The sequence below is a fragment of the Culex pipiens genome, chromosome 2 (genome assembly GCF_016801865.2).
Source record: "Culex pipiens pallens isolate TS chromosome 2, TS_CPP_V2, whole genome shotgun sequence".
NCBI classification, from domain to species: domain Eukaryota; kingdom Metazoa; phylum Arthropoda; class Insecta; order Diptera; family Culicidae; genus Culex; species Culex pipiens.
Genome location: NC_068938.1, coordinates 209,539,673 through 209,557,808, shown reverse-complemented (window position 1 = coordinate 209,557,808; position 18,136 = coordinate 209,539,673). Strand labels below are relative to the sequence as shown.

The following is an 18,136-nucleotide window of genomic DNA, read 5'->3' as shown; positions in this document are numbered from 1 at the left end:
TTTTAGAATTTTAGAATTTTAGAATTTTAGAATTTTAGAATTTTAGAATTTTAGAATTTTAGAATTTTAGAATTTAGAATTTTAGAATTTTAGAATTTTAGAATTTTAGAATTTTAGAATTTTAGAATTTTAGAATTTTAGAATTTTAGAATTTTAGAATTTTAGAATTTTAGAATTTTAGAATTTTAGAATTTTAGAATTTTAGAATTTTAGAATTTTAGAATTTTAGAATTTTAGAATTTTAGAATTTTAGAATTTTAGAATTTTAGAATTTTAGAATTTTTAGAATTTTAGAATTTTAGAATTTTAGAATTTTAGAATTTTAGAATTTTAGAATTTTAGAATTTTAGAATTTTAGAATTTTAGAATTTTAGAATTTTAGAATTTTAGAATTTTAGAATTTTAGAATTTTAGAATTTTAGAATTTTAGAATTTTAGAATTTTAGAATTTTAGAATTTTAGAATTTTATAATTTTAGAATTTTAGAATTTTAGAATTTTAGAATTTTAGAATTTTAGAATTTTAGAATTTTAGAATTTTAGAATTTTAGAATTTTAGAATTTTAGAATTTTAGAATTTTAGAATTTTAGAATTTTAGAATTTTAGAATTTTAGAATTTTAGAATTTTAGAATTTTAGAATTTTAGAATTTTAGAATTTTAGAATTTTAGAATTTTAGAATTTTAGAATTTTAGAATTTTAGAATTTTAGAATTTTAGAATTTTAGAATTTTAGAATTTTAGAATTTTAGAATTTTAGAATTTTAGAATTTTAGAATTTTAGAATTTTAGAATTTTAGAATTTTAGAATTTTAGAATTTTAGAATTTTAGAATTTTAGAATTTTAGAATTTTAGAATTTTAGAATTTTAGAATTTTAGAATTTTAGAATTTTAGAATTTTAGAATTTTAGAATTTTAGAATTTTAGAATTTTAGAAATTTAGAATTTTAGAATTTTAGAATTTTAGAATTTTAGAATTTTAGAATTTTAGAATTTTAGAATTTTAGAATTTTAGAATTTTAGAATTTTAGAATTTTAGAATTTTAGAATTTTAGAATTTTAGAATTTTAGAATTTTAGAATTTTAGAATTTTAGAATTTTAGAATAAATTTAGAATTTTAGAATTTTAGAATTTTAGAATTTTAGAATTTTAGAATTTTAGAATTTTAGAATTTTAGAATTTTAGAATTTTAGAATTTTAGAATTTTAGAATTTTAGAATTTTAGAATTTTAGAATTTTAGAATTTTATAATTTTAGAATTTTTGAATTTTTGAATTTTAGAATTTTTGAATTTTTGAATTTTAGAATTTTAGAATTTTAGAAGTTTAGAATTTTAGAATTTTAGAATTTTAGAATTTTAGAATTTTAGAATTTTAGAATTTTAGAATTTTAGAATTTTAGAATTTTAGAATTTTAGAATTTTAGAATTTTAGAATTTTAGAATTTTAGAATTTTAGAATTTTAGAATTTTAGAATTTTAGAATTTTAGAATTTTAGAATTTTAGAATTTTAGAATTTTAGAATTTTAGAATTTTAGAATTTTTGAATTTTTGAATTTTAGAATTTTAGAATTTTAGAATTTTAGAATTTTAGAATTTTAGAATTTTAGAATTTTAGAATTTTAGAATTTTAGAATTTTAGAATTTTAGAATTTTAGAATTTTAGAATTTTAGAATTTTAGAATTTTAGAATTTTAGAATTTTAGAATTTTAGAATTTTAGAATTTTAGAATTTTAGAATTTTAGAATTTTAGAATTTTAGAATTTTAGAATTTTAGAATTTTAGAATTTTAGAATTTTTAGAATTTTTAGAATTTTTGAATTTAGAATTTTAGAATTTTAGAATTTTAGAATTTCAGAATTTTAGAATTTTAGAATTTTAGAATTTTAGAATTTTAGAATTTTAGAATTTTAGAATTTTAGAATTTTAGAAATTTAGAATTTTAGAATTTTAGAATTTTAGAATTTTAGAATTTTAGAATTTTAGAATTTTAGAATTTTAGAATTTTAGAATTTTAGAATTTTAGAATTTTAGAATTTTAGAATTTTAGAATTTTAGAATTTTAGAATTTTAGAATTTTAGAATTTTAGAATTTTAGAATTTTAGAATTTTAGAATTTTAGAATTTTAGAATTTTAGAATTTTAGAATTTTAGAATTTTAGAATTTTAGAATTTTAGAATTTTAGAATTTTAGAATTTTAGAATTTTAGAATTTTTAGAATTTTAGAATTTTAGAATTTTAGAATTTTAGAATTTTAGAATTTTAGAATTTTAGAATTTTAGAATTTTAGAATTTTAGAATTTTAGAATTTTAGAATTTTAGAATTTTAGAATTTTAGAATTTTAGAATTTTAGAATTTTAGAATTTTAGAATTTTAGAATTTTAGAATTTTAGAATTTTTGAATTTTTGAATTTTTGAATTTTAGAATTTTTGAATTTTAGAATTTTTGAATTTTTGAATTTTTGAATTTTAGAATTTTTGAATTTTAGAATTTTAGAATTTTTGAATTTTAGAATCTTAGAATTTTAGAATTTTAGAATTTTAGGATTTTAGAATTTTAGAATTTTAGAATTTTAGAATTTTAGAATTTTAGAATTTTAGAATTTTAGAATTTTAGAATTTTAGAATTTTAGAATTTTAGGATTTTAGAATTTTAGAATTTTAGAATTTTAGAATTTTAGAATTTTAGAATTTTAGAATTTTAGAATTTTAGAATTTTAGAATTTTAGAATTTTAGAATTTTAGAATTTTAGGGAGTTTTTGTTTTTTTTTATTTTTTTTACAGGTTTATGGAATGTCTATAATTTTTGGAATTTTTTAACATAAAAAACTTTAAAATTCAATGCGTTTTAAATATTCAACTAACGAGCATTTTAAGAAGCATTTACACTTCGGCTTTGGCCCATTTAAATTATTTTACCAAAAATCGAATTAGCAAATGTGTTCTGTACCCAGAATGTCAAACTGGCAACCCTGCTCTTTCTTGTTTTCCTTAAGGTTTTCCTTAATTCTCACTTCTGACGTTTGACTACAACGTGCGTTTGGTGCTCGAAATCTCCGCGAAGGAACCGACGCCAGCAGCTCAACCGGACCCCGGACAACCGATACCCCGTGACATTCCAGCCCCAAAAATGAAGCGCTCTCGCTGGAACGCGCCCCAGGAAACGCCGGAGGCCAAGGTTCAGAAACGGTAACTCGTAAATAAGCTTTTCCTTGATTTTGGTTTATTTACAATTTTCGTTTTCCCAGCGCGGAACAGCTCAAACCGTACGACGTTCCGGAACCGATCCGAACGCTTTGCGCCAGCAATTATTGTCGCTCGGATGGTTGGACACCGGCGGTGGACGCCCTGCTGGCCGAACTGGAACTCATCAAGGGCGGGTCGGTTCCGCTGGGGCTGGACAATTACCGGGACCGGCTGCGGCTGTTGAACCAGATCGAGGACGAACATCTGAACGGCGTTTATCGGGAGTGCTGTTTGGAGGCTGTCGGGGTGGCACCGGAAGCGGAGGAAGCGAACGATGGTGGCTTTTGCTATCGGTTTCAGCTGTCGGAAGATTCGGAGATTCGCCGAGATACCGAGGTTCGGCTGACGGTGCACCAGAAGAACTGCCTGCACATTGAGCACAGCGATGAGGGGTGCAAGCGTCCGAGGAACTTTTTTTCCGGCACGGTTGACAGTATGGCGGGGAGGTTCGTGCGGGTTCGGCTGGATTTGAAGGTGCGACTGCCGGAAGAATCGATGGTGGAGAAGGTCGAGTTTATCGCGGAGCGAACCGTCTTTCGGTTGGAGTATCGCGCTTTGGAGTTGCTGAAGGATGGCTTTATTGAGAAGGTTTTGTTTCCTAAGGAGGTTCTGGGGAAGGAGGAGGAACGGTTTACGAGTTTCGAGTGGTTCCAACCGAGTGTGGCCTCCAATCAGGAGCAAGCGGAGGCCATTCAGAGCATTGTGAACGGGACGTCCTACCCGGCGCCGTATTTGCTGTTTGGGCCTCCTGGAACGGGCAAAACGGCCACCTTGGTTGAGGCCATCGGGCAAATCTGCAAGCTTAAACCAAACGCGAAAATCCTCGCCATGGCCACTTCCAACGCGGCCGCGAACGAGCTCACCGTCCGGCTGTTGCGGATCCTGCCGGAGCAACGAGTTTTGCGCTTCTTCGCCAAGTCCCTCGAGAAGAAGAAAGATTTCATCGATCAACGCGTCATGAACGTGTCGAATTTGTTCGAAACTCCAAATGCCGCTGGAATTCATGGCAAGATTCTAGGCTTCCAGGTCATCGTGTGTACCCTGTCAACCGCCGGACGGTTGGTCATGTACCAGGTTCCAACGGGTCATTTCAGTCATATTTTTATTGACGAATGTGGCAGTGCCAAGGAGATTTCCTGCCTGGTTCCCATCGCGAGTTTTGGCACCGGAAAAGGCGAAGAAACAACGAGCATCGTCCTCGCCGGAGATCCGAAACAGCTCGGACCGGTCATCCAGTGCGATTTCCTCGACAAAACCAACCACGGAATGTCGCTACTGGAGCGTCTAACCGACCACGAGCTGTACCGCAGGGACGAACTCACCGGAAGTTACGATCCGCGCGTCATCACGCTGCTCCGGGACAACTTCCGGTCGCATCAAGCCCTGCTCAAATTCCCCAACCAAGCGTTCTACGAGGGTCAATTGCGCGTCAAAGCCGCCCCGGAACTCACCAACTGGGCCATCGGTTGGCGCCGTCTGCCAAACTACAGCTTCCCACTGATCTTCCACTCCGTCGCCGGTGAGGTCACCCGCGAAAAGGGTTCCGCCAGCATGGCCAACGTGCAGGAAGCCAAGCGCGTCGCCTCGTACGTCGAGGACATCCTCTGGAACGGCATCAACGGCAAGAAAATCACCCAAAACTCGATCGGCATCATTTCCCCGTACGCGTGCCAGGTCCGCTACCTCAAGGAGCTGCTCAAGTCACGTGGCCGCGACGACATCGAGATCGGCTCCACGGAGCAGTACCAGGGCCGCGAAAAGGCCATCATGATCATCTCGACGGTGCGTTCCGGTGGCAGCGGCGTCGGCTTCCTGAACAACGTCAAGAGGCTGAACGTGTCCGTTACGCGGGCCCAAGCCCTCATGATTGTGGTCGGCGACGCGGACACGCTCGAGCGGAACGAAAGCTGGCGGGAGTTTATCGGCTTTTGTCGCAAGCATCGGGCCGTCGTTGGGAGCAAGAAGTGAGTTTTTTTTTCTTTTCTTTTTATCTTTATCGAATCTCGATAACGATTTGACTGTACCATTTCACATTTCAAGACTACAACTAAGGAATAAACCTTTCTTTCATTCGTCTACGAAGCGTCTTTTGGCTCGACAATCGTCGGCAGCAATTTAAACCGATGGACTTGATAGTGAAATGTAAATGTGAGTCACACTTATTGCATCACTTCACGGCATCGTTGCTACGGAATATGAGAAACAGGGCAATTCGACAACAGTTGAACTTTGTGGGTTTCGATGATGCAAGATCTGATTCAGCGCAAATTTTATTGTTCCAACTAAACTTTGAATCAATCAATCAATCATCGTACAGAATATTTTTCTGCGTTACCGAATTAAAACAAAAATCTCAGTAAATAACTCGAAGCGTTTGGTACGGTATGTCCACGCATCCTTCCTCCCCTGATGATTTTATGAAATGTTAGTTCCGTTCACCGAATCTATATCGTGCGATAAATGCAGCGCAGTATAGGCCTGGTCGCTTGAATGACTGTAATACAGAAGCACTCGATAAAACTACAAAAGCAATTATTGATAATGGCAGGGAGGAACTTATGGCCTGTCTATAATCACTTTACTTAGAAAAATGCACGTAGCTTAGGTATTTGAATCTATGGAAATGTATCTAATCTTCAACAATGGAAAAGTAATCAAATTACAAACCTGACGTTTGGTTTAGAAAATTTCAAGTTGCGCTCTTTTCTAAGTAACTTATCTTTTTTACTTTGCTTTACTATTCTAAGCTAAGTGATTGTACTTATGGCCTTAATCGATTAGGTTACACAGTAAAAAAAATTCATGGTAATATTATGCTGGTAATGAGTACGTTTTTTATGCCAGAAAATAAGTTTAATATTACCTCAGATAATATGTAAATTCATCTTTGGCATACGCAGGGCAAAAAAATTTCAATACCAAAAAACGCCCATCTGGATAAATCGTCCAATTTTCACAGCGTCGAGATGGCTATGCGATTTGGGGCGCGGACTCTAGTTTGATGTTATTTTTGTTTATTGTTTATTGCGAGATAAAATCACGTGTCTCCTTTGTTGTGAGTGACAGGAGATTATTGCCGCCTAACTAGGGGAAATATACCCTTTCTAATCAAACACCTATCTTCGTCATATGGAGAGTTTGATGCTCGATTAAAGCTCCAAAAATACTTTTTAGACTATAAACTTACCAGCAACAGCACCGCCTCGAGTAAGCACGCAAATGTATGCCACTTACTGGCCAAGATCAAATTTAATGCACTTTTGACCATAATTTCTATTTTGCGAGATCATTTTGGTGGCACACACACCCACACGCAAGATCAGAGGTTAACTGCTTAACGAAAGTCGCCATCAATATCTTTTCACTTGCGCTAACGATTTCAAAGCGCTTAAGATATAAAATTGCTTCCAACTACCGGCAACATGTTCTTTTGCCCATTAGTTAGTCACTCACTTGAAAAATAATCCCGAAAAATGTAAATAATTAGCAAGCACCATAAAAAAAAAACAAACGCGCTAAGTCTTCTGACGATTGAATTTTGACTACCCATTCCAATCGAAGGCTGAAGAAAACCGAGCGAGAAACGAAGGCAAATAAAGAACAAAGGGTGGTCACCAACACCACCAACATGCTGGTGCAGCGCCTGTTGGAGTGAGCAAGTGTTGCCAGGAAACTTTCACTATAAATGCTACTTTTCGTGAGTGTTCGCTCAAAATTTCATCAATTTTGGCAGCACGAAGCAGACCCAAAAGAGTGTTGGAAGAAAAAAAGAACTAAGCTGAAAATAGAAAAATGGGCGTGGCCCAATGCACACGACTGATTAGAATGCGTTTTTGAAAAAAAAATTAAAATGCTTGTAAAAGGATTAGCATAACTTTTAATAAAAGTGAAAATAAACAGAAATGTTCACAAAAAGTTGGTCTACTTGTTGGTGTACTTGGTTTTACTGAATTTCAAGGAACACTCCAGATTATCCAACATCATTCAAACAAGACCGCTTATTAGGCTTAAAATGGGTTTATTTCCCCTACCGCAGTGTAAAAATCAGCAAGTTGAACTGAAATTCTGCGTTGATTTGGCTGTCAACTTGGTTTGTTTTAAATATTTTCCTAAAAGTCAGCTGAAAACTCAAGGCAACCTTTGATAACAGCCAAAAATTTGTTCTTCGGTTGTCATTAGAGCTGGGACTTCGAATGTATCCGGATATCCGTTCGGATATCCGAACGGATATCCAAAATCCGGAGCTCCGGATAGACGGATAATTATCCGATATCCGTAGGTATCCGGATATTTTTTCTCAAAACCCCCATCAATTCGACCCCTCTTAGTTTTCCGTGAAATTATACTCTATGGGGAAACTTTGGACCATGATCACGAATCCGAGGTCTATTTTTCGATATTTCGTTACGGTGGGGCGGTGCAAGCTTGTGACTTTATAGAAAATTGGTACAGTTTAAAAAATAACCCCTGAAAGTCACAAAAAAAAAAAATAAAACACATTATTCAAAAGTTATTTTTTTCCTATATGGGTTAGGCCGATGCAAATATTTTTCAAAGTTTACGAAAATTAGAGTACAAAAACAAAGTATAGATCGTCGCTTGAATTTAAAGTTATTGTAGTTTTAGTGAAAAAAGATGTTTTCCATTTTACAGTGCGTAAAAAAACAGGTTTTTATTTTCAATAAATCAAATCACGGAATCCTGTTATTGAACACCTCGTTGAAAACCATCCATTTTTGAGTATTTTACACAAAATTTCCCGAGGAATCCGATAAAAATATTTTCATGCGACTGTTTCAAGTGATTGGCTGTTTTTTCGGTACTCAAATTATTTTTCCTTGAAAGGCCAACTAATCACTTTCATTTGCGTCTAGGACAGCTGAAATCGGTTAAAATGTCGTTAAGTTAGGTTTTTTGGAAAATCTTTCTCCCCCTCTTCTGAATTGATAATGCTCCAAATAACATCACTTGTACCAAACATTTGGGAAAATAATGCTTCCGTCTTGTTGCATTACATGGAAAAATATCCGGATATCCGTAAATTTCGGATAATATCCGTATTTTCGGAGCTCCGGATAGTATCCGGATAATTATCAACCGGATATCCGGAGTCCGAAAATATCCGATCCGAAGTCCCAGCTCTAGTTGTCATGCGGCCGTCATGCGACCATTATCTTGCGGTCGTATCACCGCTCGTGAACTCTAATTCTCATTTCCAGTTGTAATACTACAATACTTTTTTTCACTGTGTAGATTAATAGTTGAACCAGAAATACCGTACAACTCTAGTGCCGCTCACGTTTCCCTGCAGTTGTGCCTAGCTTGCGGTTATTACATCATCAATATTGTTTGTGTTGCTGCAGTATTGAGTGCCCATCGGTAGTGGACGGTACAGCGCGGGATTAATTTTAATTACCGAATACAGCGCAGACTGGAACAAAATGAAGAGCGACTTGAACTCCCAGTTCGGCCGAGATTCATATGAAGAGTACTCTCACGCTGAGGTGGACAACGCCAAGCGGGGACTGCCGCTTACCGTGGCCAACTACAAGTTACGGCTGGGGATTCTGAACAAACTCGAATATGAACACGTGGCAAAAGAGTTTCGCGACTGCTTCGTGCTTTGTCCCAAGTTGGTGCCCATGCCGGAACAGGTCATGGGTTTCAAGTATCAGATTTCAGTGAGGGAAGAATGCGTTCAAATGAAATCAGTTTGGCTTTATCAAATATTTTGGTTTTTAGAAGCAACAGTTGGGACATTGTACAGGACGCGTCAAGGAAGGAGTTGGAGTACGTGTCAGCATTGCGTGCCACAACGGGGATACCAAGGAATTATCCGGAATTGTGGACGGTGTGGATGCAGCAAATGTGATAATTTATATGGTAAAAGAGTTTGAGTACTACAATGTGATTAGGCTTGATTTTTTTGCCCAAAGAAGCACATTTCAAATGGAGTACCAAGCGCTGGAGATGTTGAAACAGAGCGTTATCGAAAAGGTGTTCTTTGCTGATTCGTATACTGGGAATGAATCGTTAAAATTTTCCAGGTAATTTTCTAACCAATTCGTAGAATGCTACTTTCACTTTATATTCTTGAAGGTTCGAGTGGTTCTGTCCGAGCGTCGCATCCAATCCGGAGCAAGCCCAGGCGATTCGGAACATTGTCAATCAAACCTCGTTCCCGGCGCCTTACGTGCTGTTTGGTCCACCCGGCACGGGCAAAACGTCCACGCTGGCGGAAGCCATCGGTCAAATCTACAAACTTCGACCCTCGGTGAATGTTCTCGCAGTGGCCACGTCGAATTCTGCCGCCAGCGAGCTAACCAGCCGACTGCTGAAAATCATCCCTGAACAAGATGTTTTTCGACTTTTTGCTAGATCATGCGCGCGCAAACTTCAAGACATTGAGCTAGATGTTCTGGGCGTGTCAAACCTACGCAGCAAGGAAAATATTGGTTTAAATGCACAACATTACAGAGTGGTTCTATGTACGGCCGCAACTGCCGGACGAATCATGACTTCGGATATACCAAAAAATCACTTCAGTTACATCTTCATCGATGAATGTGGTAGCGCCAAGGAAATTTCCAGCCTGGTTCCGATAGTCGGCGTTGGCATACACGAGGGTCGAATCACAGCCAGCATTGTTCTGGCTGGAGATCCAAAGCAGCTTGGGCCGGTCGTTTCGTACGACTATCTAACCGACACAACCCACAGCGTGTCCCTGCTGGAGCGCATCGCGGACAAAGGATTGTACGCGAAGAACCCGCTGACGGGAGAGTATGATCCAAACGTCATCACCTTGCTTAGGAACAACTTCCGGTCACATCCGGCATTGCTTGAGCTGCCGAATCGAATGTTCTACGCCGGACAGCTGCGAGCAAAAGCATCTCCCGATAAGACTCACTGGGCCGTGGGTTGGGATCGTCTGCCGAATCGCGCCTTTCCGTTGATCTTTCATCCCGTGGTCGGTGAGATGAAGCAGGATGAAAACTCCTCCAGCATGTACAACGAACAGGAAGCTGAACAAGTACTTTCGTACGTGGAAACAATCATGAACGATGGAATTTGTGGCAAGAAACTCGAGCAAACTGCAATCGGGATCATCACTCCGTACGCTAGCCAGGTTCGATATCTGAAGGATCTTTTGAGAATGCGTGGCTGGAAAGACATTGAAGTCGGGTCAACGGAGCAATATCAGGGACGCGAGAAGCGCATCATGCTGATGTCAACCGTACGGACAGGCAGCAAGAGTGTAGGATTTTTGGCAAACACCAAACGGCTGAACGTATCCCTGACGAGGGCGCAAGCCCTGATGATTGTGGTGGGCGATCTGGAGACGCTACGAAATAATAGACATTGGGCAAAATTTATCGGATACTGTAGACAGAACAACGCACTATTGCAATCTGTAATGTATTTTGCTGAAAATACGCTCGCGGACTTTTCTATAAAGAACCGAATAAATAACCAGGTAGAAACGGCGAAGACAAGAACAAGCGATTGCAAATATTCGCAACCAAATAATTACACAATTAAAAATACAACAGAACCATGTTCCGCTCAAACGATAAACCAAACTGCAGTTAACAGCATTGAATCGTTCAAAGAACAAGCAATAAGCTTTCTTTTGATGTTGGCTGCGGTGATATTTCTTTTATATTTGTTTTTAATTTTTTTACGAGATATATGCAATTTATAGGGAGTTTTGTAATTAGTAATTTGTTGATTTATTGGGTACGATAACTTGTTAGTTAACTTTTTTGATCAGGTCAAGGAAGACACTTTAGGTAATAATAGTTAACCTTTTTATAAGATGTAAAAGTATTTAAAAGGGTATTTTTTACCCGAGCTATGAACTTAATAGAGATTTATACTCCTTTTTATTTATAAGATTTGTAGATTGTATGGAAGAAAGGTTAAATTTGAAAAAAAAACCTAAAATTCATAGACATTCAACCTACTTTTTTAAGATTTTATGTTTTGAGTATAAGAAAATTTAAGGATATTCAGATTTGAAGAATTGAATATACCAATAAGCGATGGAATAATCTTCATCAAAAGAAAATCTTTTTGACGCTCATCAAGAGAAAAAATCGGAAGTGAACATGGCTCTCCTCTCTCGCAAACGATAGTTCGGTAGAAAGAAACTCAAAAAATCATCATCAGGATTATTCGGCGGAACACCGATTTCACTACCTACTTCACTTGCAGGTGTAACGTCACTCGTCTAAAAATGACCTGTCCCTTCTCTTCGATACAAAATGTTTATAAACAAACCAGAAAAAATAATTCAAACTGACAACGTTAAGAAAAAGTAAAATAAATGAATATAAGGGCATCTCCACCGCAGATATCTAATTGCGTGGCAAACCTATCGGTTTAGCTTTGCTCCGTACCTAATGCACGTTTCCGCACCGCTGGGAGCTAATTTGGCTTCTGAATCAAGCCCACCGCGGGGATCTACTTTATTCATTTTCAAATTCTGTTGATCAAAATCAATTGAACTATATTCTAGCATGATAGAACATGCTTCTAATTGCATTATATGTCCAAATTGTTTGCTTTTTTCCCCCGAGCTGCGGGTGGCAAATTTTTGCAGCGATTTTTCGAATTATTTGTATTTGTTTTTGTTGTTATTTTTGTCTTCAAAAATGGCATAGTCGCAAAAAAGCGCATTTGAACAAAAAAATCCAAATAAAATAAAATTTAAGTTTCAGTAAATAAATGACTTAAATTTAAATTTAAAAATTGTGGGAAAAAAATATTTCTTTGTATTTTTTTTTAATAAAAACTATTAAACATTTAATATAAGTTAACATTTTTAAATTATGATTTCAAATTCAAATGAATACCAAGCGATACAATGTTATTGGGCCAATGTAAAATTGTAAACAAAGAGAAAACAAGTATCTTGCTAACGTCAGTGGAGGAGTAAGGAAAAATTCCAAATACCTACGTTTTTCTTATTTTATAATATTTTTTTTTCATTTCATTTAAAAATATTTTGAATAGTTGTACATACCATAAAACTGGATGACATTGATAGCCGGGGTGACTATGATAGGTTTATGATTTTATTGTAAAATTAAAAATACAAATTAAATACAAACGGAATGGTATAAACCATGTTGACCTTGGTAGGTACCAAGTACCTTATGAAGCAGTTTTCGACAAATTTTGAAATGTTTTAAAAGTTAGTAAACTATAATTAGATAAATAGCATTCTTTTATTACTTTGAAAATGTCATGTTTTTTCAATGAAAATGAGTTCGAATTGGAAAACAGATTGCATTATCAAATTTTTTGAACAATTTTACTCTTAAAATAGTACAAATTGTTATTGAAACAGAATTCAAAAATATCTTCAAATTTGTTAGAACTTTTAGTACCACAAGTTTTATAGTAAATTTGTATTTTTATTTATTCTTCTCTATATTACGATTTTTTCAAATTAGACATTCGAAGTAACCGTACCAAAAGTGAATGTGACGTAATCGCTATAATCACCCCGGTTTTTTAAATTTATCAAAAGCGTTGCTATGAAGTTCATGGACATACCAAATTTTTAAAACTTGTTTAGGAATTTTGGAGGAGAATTACCAAATTTAAAAAAAAATGTTTAGGAATTTTGTTACGAGAGGGATGGGGTCCAAAAATCTTTTTTTTTTTTACGATAGCCACAGTGTTAATCTGGAAGATGAAATATAACCTAATAAAAAAAACACCTAGAAGCAATCAAACAAGTCTCGAACTTTGGCATTATTTTTATTTGAATATAGGTCTGTTGCAGCTGCCCTCACCAGTTAATTGGCCGTCAGCACGATAGTGAACTTGTCACACTTGTCATGCAATGTGTGCATGACTTTCAAGGTCGGCCAACTACGTAAAGAAGCAAATAGAGGAAATTCTCGTATGTTTTGGAAGGTCAAGGTTCGATTCAATTCCCGTCTAATTTTATGAAATTTTTTAAATAGATTTTTGAATGCTCACTTCCTTTTGAGCAATTTATTACTGAGTATCAGCTAATTGAAACCGCTTTTACGAAATAGCAATCGGACGTCCATGTTCTGATATGCCAACATTAGGTGCCCGAGAAAAATGCATGCTGCTCCCCTTTGCGACCGGATTCACTGGGAAAAACTATTTATGAAAATGCTTTTTCAAATTTTTTTTTTTAATCTGTGTAGAGTAAAACACTTTTCGAGGAGCTTTCACAATAATTATGGGAGCAGTATCATGTTTCAATCGTTCAAGGCCTATTAATTACCGTGAACCGGAGTGTCATTGAATCCGGGAAAAATAAATAAATTAGGGACGGGATTTGGGTGCCTGATATTACAAAAAAAAGTGTAATCGTCCTTTTTGGAGCGTTGGCACCAACCTAGGCACCAACAATGCGATAAAGTGATTTGGAAATATCAACCTCTCAAATTTGATTTAAATGGGGTCGCAAAACTTGAATTTGATGTTAAAATTGCACAGAAAAAAAAAATGATGGTAATAATCATCAAGAAATGGTGACAGATTTTGTGGCAAAAAAAATGTTTAATTTTACCCCAGAAAATGATGAATTTTCATCAGTTTTTGATGAATATTCATCAGGTTCACATTTTTACACATTTTTTATGTAATATTACGCAAAAAAAGATGTAATATTCAACCTACCAAACTTTCAACATTCCAGAATCTAACTTTTTTTTCTGTGATAAGAAAAAAAAAATCAATGAGTTGTTTCGCCTAAGAAACTATCGGATAATCGAACTTCGTCTAATCGAGTCTGGACTGTACCACACCAATCGCTACTAATTGGTGGGTTTCAGTGTAGGGGAAAGTTGTCACGAAAAAACTGGATTTCCTCCTGATTTCTAGAACAAAGTGTAGGGATTTGAATACACAGAAAAAAAAAGTTGAATTTTGGAATGTTAAAAATTTGGTAGGTGAGTATTACCTCTTTATTGGTGTAATATTACATAAAAAATGTGTAAAAATGTGAACCTGATGAATATTCATCAAAAACTGATGAAAATTCATCATTTTCTGGGGTAAAATTTATCATTTATTTTGCCACAAAATCTGTCACCATTTCCTGATGAATATTACCATCATTTTTTTTCTGTGTATGTAATAAATTATTTTTTTTTTTTTTTATTCTCAGCTTATTTTTATTAGGTCCGTTTAGGTGCTATGACCAGGTTAGGACCGAGGAACGGTTCAAAATAATTTAGAGTACATTACAAAAATATGTTCATTTTCCTCCATATTTGCCAAGCATGTAGCTAACAAGTCTTAATTGGTCTACGCGGGTCTTGCAGGTCTGGAACCTGGCGCTGTATTCGTTGAAAATGTGCCACAGCTCAGTTGAACTGTAGAGCACCTCCTCTCGTTCCGCCGTAGGGGTGGCACCGGCGCCGGCGCCGGTATTTTCTTGACTGCTTCCTGCGGGTCGAGGGCGATCCTTTGATTTTACGTCCGAAACTGCGCCCGGCAGCGGAGGGAACTCCGCCGGCGTGAACGCTGGAACTGCTGGACTCTGCTTCTCCGCCTTCCTTGCCGGCGGTTTTGGTTGCGACGCCTGCTGGCGCCTCCGGATGAAGTCCGCTCGCTTGGGGCAGCTGCGGTCCGTGGCTTCGTGGGCTCCAGAGCAGTTGGCACACCGCTTCGGCTCAGCTTCTTGGATTTTGCACTCGTCCGTCTTGTGGGGTCCCCCACAGCTGTTGCATCTGCCCTTGAGGTGACAGTTCTTGGTTCCGTGCCCCAGAAGCAGGCAATTCTTACACTGGGTCACTCTGGGTTGTTTGTTCCGGTAGGCCTCCCACCGGATGATCGTGCTTGCTATGATTTTCATTGGAGAAAGCTTCTTCAGCGTAGTGTATCCCTTGGGGAAGACGATGATGTACGGAATTTCGTCCGCGGTGGTTTGCTCCTTCCGCTTGATGGCATGCACCTCCAAAACGTCCAGTTTGAGATCCCTTTTCAGCAGCTTCTTTACTTGTTCCGGATCCACATCCGGGAGACCACGTAGAACGACCCGCTGCGATCGTTCGCTTCGTCGTTGGTAGGTGTAGAATTCCACTTTATGTTTCTTGAAGTGCACTTGCAACTTGTCGAAGTCTTCGACAGAGAAGCTGGTTACCTTGGTGCCAAACCGAGTAATCTTGAAAATTGGCTCGAAATCGTATAGACACAGCGACGTTATCTTCACAAGCCTGTAAAAGGCCGTGGAGTTCTTTACCACCAACGGTGGTTGCTTTTGTTTACCGGGCGGTGGAACCGCCGGGGCGTCGCCTCCTCCCGCTGGGCTGGCATTGTTGTTGTTTTCCGCTAACGGGCTGAACTTGTTGTTGTTGAGCACATTCTGCTCCACTTCTCCTTCTCCGACGACAGCTCCGGTGATCTCAGGGGACTTCTTCCGCTTCCGATTTCCGGGGATGAGTTGGAAATCATCCGTCTCGGAGGTCTCTTCCACCTCCATCCGTCAAACAACTCGAGGCACAACGATGCCTTTAGCGCGCACGTCACAAACGTCTACTCTCTCGAAGCTGTCGAAGCCAAGTGATGTAATAAATTATTAAATGAGTATTTATTATAAGATTGATATAACTCATAAATAAGAGTTTAGAGCGCAACGAAAAGTGCGCACCTCCATGAATATTGCTTTGTTAGCTGATTGCGGATTGAGTGCGAGAGCGCGCTAGCGAGCTGCGAGAGAGAACAACGAGCGAGAAAACAACGAGATGCGCGCGGCCGGCGAAAGAGAGATTGAAGTTTTGTGGTTAATTTCTGTGGAATAAGACGTGTTGTTTGTTAATTGAAAAATATCTGTGTTTTTATTATAAAAGAAAGTCCCCGATCACGACACAAAGTACTGGATGTTGTAGGCTCTTTTGAAAGAGTATACGATTTTGAACCAAACTGCACAGACACAGACCGGCAATGTACACCTTAGGATGAAATTTTGAAAAGCGTGTATGAGCTATTTGGATATTTTTCCTCGATTCTAGACTACTTGAAGCTTCAAAAATCATGGTTTTCATTAATTGATCATTTGAATATCATTTTGTACAAGTTGGTTAAGTTATGCATCAATTCGTGATTTAATCATCGTTTTAAAACATTTTTCTAAAAACTCCTGGTTTTCAGCGAAATAAAATCCAAAAATTGTTCTTTTGATTGCATTTTGTAGGTTTTTAGTTGTACTAAACGGAAATGTCATGGGTTTGCAGTTTATCTTAAGTTAAGTATTTTTTCAAACTAGTGTAAGTTTACCATTTTATTGCGTTGCAACGTCACGAAAAAGGGACATTTGTTTATGTCAACAAAAAACTAAACATTCAATCATTTTGATATTTCGGATGCTCTTTGTACTTGGAAAGAGCTTTCAAATGCAACCTAGAGCGACTTAATTGGTTGTCTAGATCCAAAGTTACAACAGGTTTAAGTTTGCGTTGCAACGTCACGAAAATTTAAATCATATTGGTCAAATGGCAAAAAGGTGTATGCGTAGTTGTTTGTTGAAGATAAAAGGGTACTAAATATTATATAATTTTTATATAATGTTTCCGAGCATATTTACAGAAGAATTGTACATGGGTCATTCACAAATTCCGTCACTAAAGTTTGTATGAAACTCGAAAAAAAAAAGTATTTTATGAAACTTGTTGAACAAATCAAAATAGACCGATGTACACAAGGGGGAAAAATCTGAAACTTTCAAAAAAATAATCACGTGGTTACTGGATGGCCTCTTTATGATAAACTGATTTACGTGAGGGTTGATTCTAATACAACGCAATGATTTTTTTTATCTCACACCCTTATGTAAGTCAAATTACAGTGAAATTCATTAAACAATAAAAATCACGTGATTTGATTGTTTTTTTTTTTACAAACTTTTGTCACTCTGTTGTTGGACGAACCCTTACTTAAATAAGTTGTATGCAACGTTTAGTTGTTCGCAGTATAAAATGTTATGTTGTGCAGGTAAACAGTTTTATTATTTCCTCAAACTTATTTTAAAAAGCACAAAAGTCGACAAAATAAGTTACGTTGTTTGCAGATCACCCCTTAGGGGCCATGAACAAACGATATAGGCACTTTATTTATAAATTTCAGATCTCCTGAAATCTTGAAGCTCCTTACCTCCTTTCTAAAACTTCCACGTGTTTTGTAAATTGTCCAAAGCCATTAAAATATTAAGGGAGCGTTCTTGCATTACGTAACAAAACATTTATATTTTTAGACCCCCTCCACCCCCTGGTAATACATTTCCGATACACTTTTTTTTGTATAAATCCTTGAACCCTTCCCCCTCCCCCTTGATATTACGCCGTTACGTAATGCATGGACGTTAGGGTGGTCCAAATCCGGACTTTTTTGGGGCTACCCCCTGAAATCAAAGATTGACCCATCACTAGGCTAAATTCCAAATTTGAGCTCATTCTGACCACGGGAACGCCTCCCTCCAATCGCTTAAAGTTTGTATGGGAAAAATCGTCAAAATGTATGGAGAAAAGCAACTGTTTTACTTTTTAACCTGTGGAAGGCGCCATAGTTATCGGATTCTTACCATTTCTCAAATGTAGAACCTTCATTAAATTTAGAACAACTTTCCCGAAGACACCATATTTTTAGGATTTTTTCCCGCGAAGTTATTAGCGCCCAAAACTGTCCATTTTTGCGCGGCCAGCTGTAAGGGGCTACCTAACAGCGATTTTCTTAATTCCATTTCGTACACGCACGTGCTCTCTCTCAGGTTCAAACTCTCTCACGAGCTTGCTCGCCTGCCTGCCTGCCTGCCTGTTTACCTACAAGCGCGCGCTGTTTCTCTGCTTGGACTTTTGTCGTCGTCGTCGTTTTCGTTTGCTATCCGCTGCGCTGCGTTTCT

The 18,136-nt window shown here is 36.9% G+C and overlaps 2 protein-coding genes across 2 annotated transcripts; both read left to right on the top strand.

The window, feature by feature from the left end:
* The first annotated feature begins 3,031 nt into the window (after positions 1 to 3,031).
* LOC120428801 (putative helicase mov-10-B.1) lies at positions 3,032 to 5,327 on the top strand. The gene is made up of 2 exons (XM_039593901.2): positions 3,032 to 3,192; positions 3,252 to 5,327. Exons 1-2 carry the CDS (start codon positions 3,134 to 3,136, stop codon positions 5,215 to 5,217), a joined length of 2,025 nt encoding a protein of 674 aa, XP_039449835.1. The 5' UTR covers positions 3,032 to 3,133; the 3' UTR covers positions 5,218 to 5,327.
* Positions 5,328 to 8,265: 2,938 nt separating this feature from the next.
* LOC120428809 (putative helicase MOV-10) lies at positions 8,266 to 12,034 on the top strand. Its single transcript, XM_039593909.2, has 3 exons — positions 8,266 to 8,930; positions 8,992 to 9,296; positions 9,349 to 12,034. The coding sequence occupies exons 1-3, from the start codon at positions 8,691 to 8,693 to the stop codon at positions 10,949 to 10,951; spliced, it is 2,148 nt and encodes a 715-aa protein (XP_039449843.1). The 5' UTR covers positions 8,266 to 8,690; the 3' UTR covers positions 10,952 to 12,034.
* Positions 12,035 to 18,136: the final 6,102 nt, after the last annotated feature.

What these genes read in the sequence shown, in the direction of transcription:
- LOC120428801 (XM_039593901.2), top strand. Translation starts at nt 3,134, where the DNA reads ATGAAGCGCTCTCGCTGGAACGCGCCCCAGGAAACGCCGGAGGCCAAG. An exon ending in GAGGCCAAGGTTCAGAAACG is followed by an intron (nt 3,193 to 3,251) that starts GTAACTCGTAAA and finishes TCGTTTTCCCAG; the next exon opens with CGCGGAACAGCTCAAACCGT.
- LOC120428809 (XM_039593909.2), top strand. Translation starts at nt 8,691, where the DNA reads ATGAAGAGCGACTTGAACTCCCAGTTCGGCCGAGATTCATATGAAGAG. An exon ending in GTTTCAAGTATCAGATTTCA is followed by an intron (nt 8,931 to 8,991) that starts GTGAGGGAAGAA and finishes TTTGGTTTTTAG; the next exon opens with AAGCAACAGTTGGGACATTG. An exon ending in GAATCGTTAAAATTTTCCAG is followed by an intron (nt 9,297 to 9,348) that starts GTAATTTTCTAA and finishes ATATTCTTGAAG; the next exon opens with GTTCGAGTGGTTCTGTCCGA.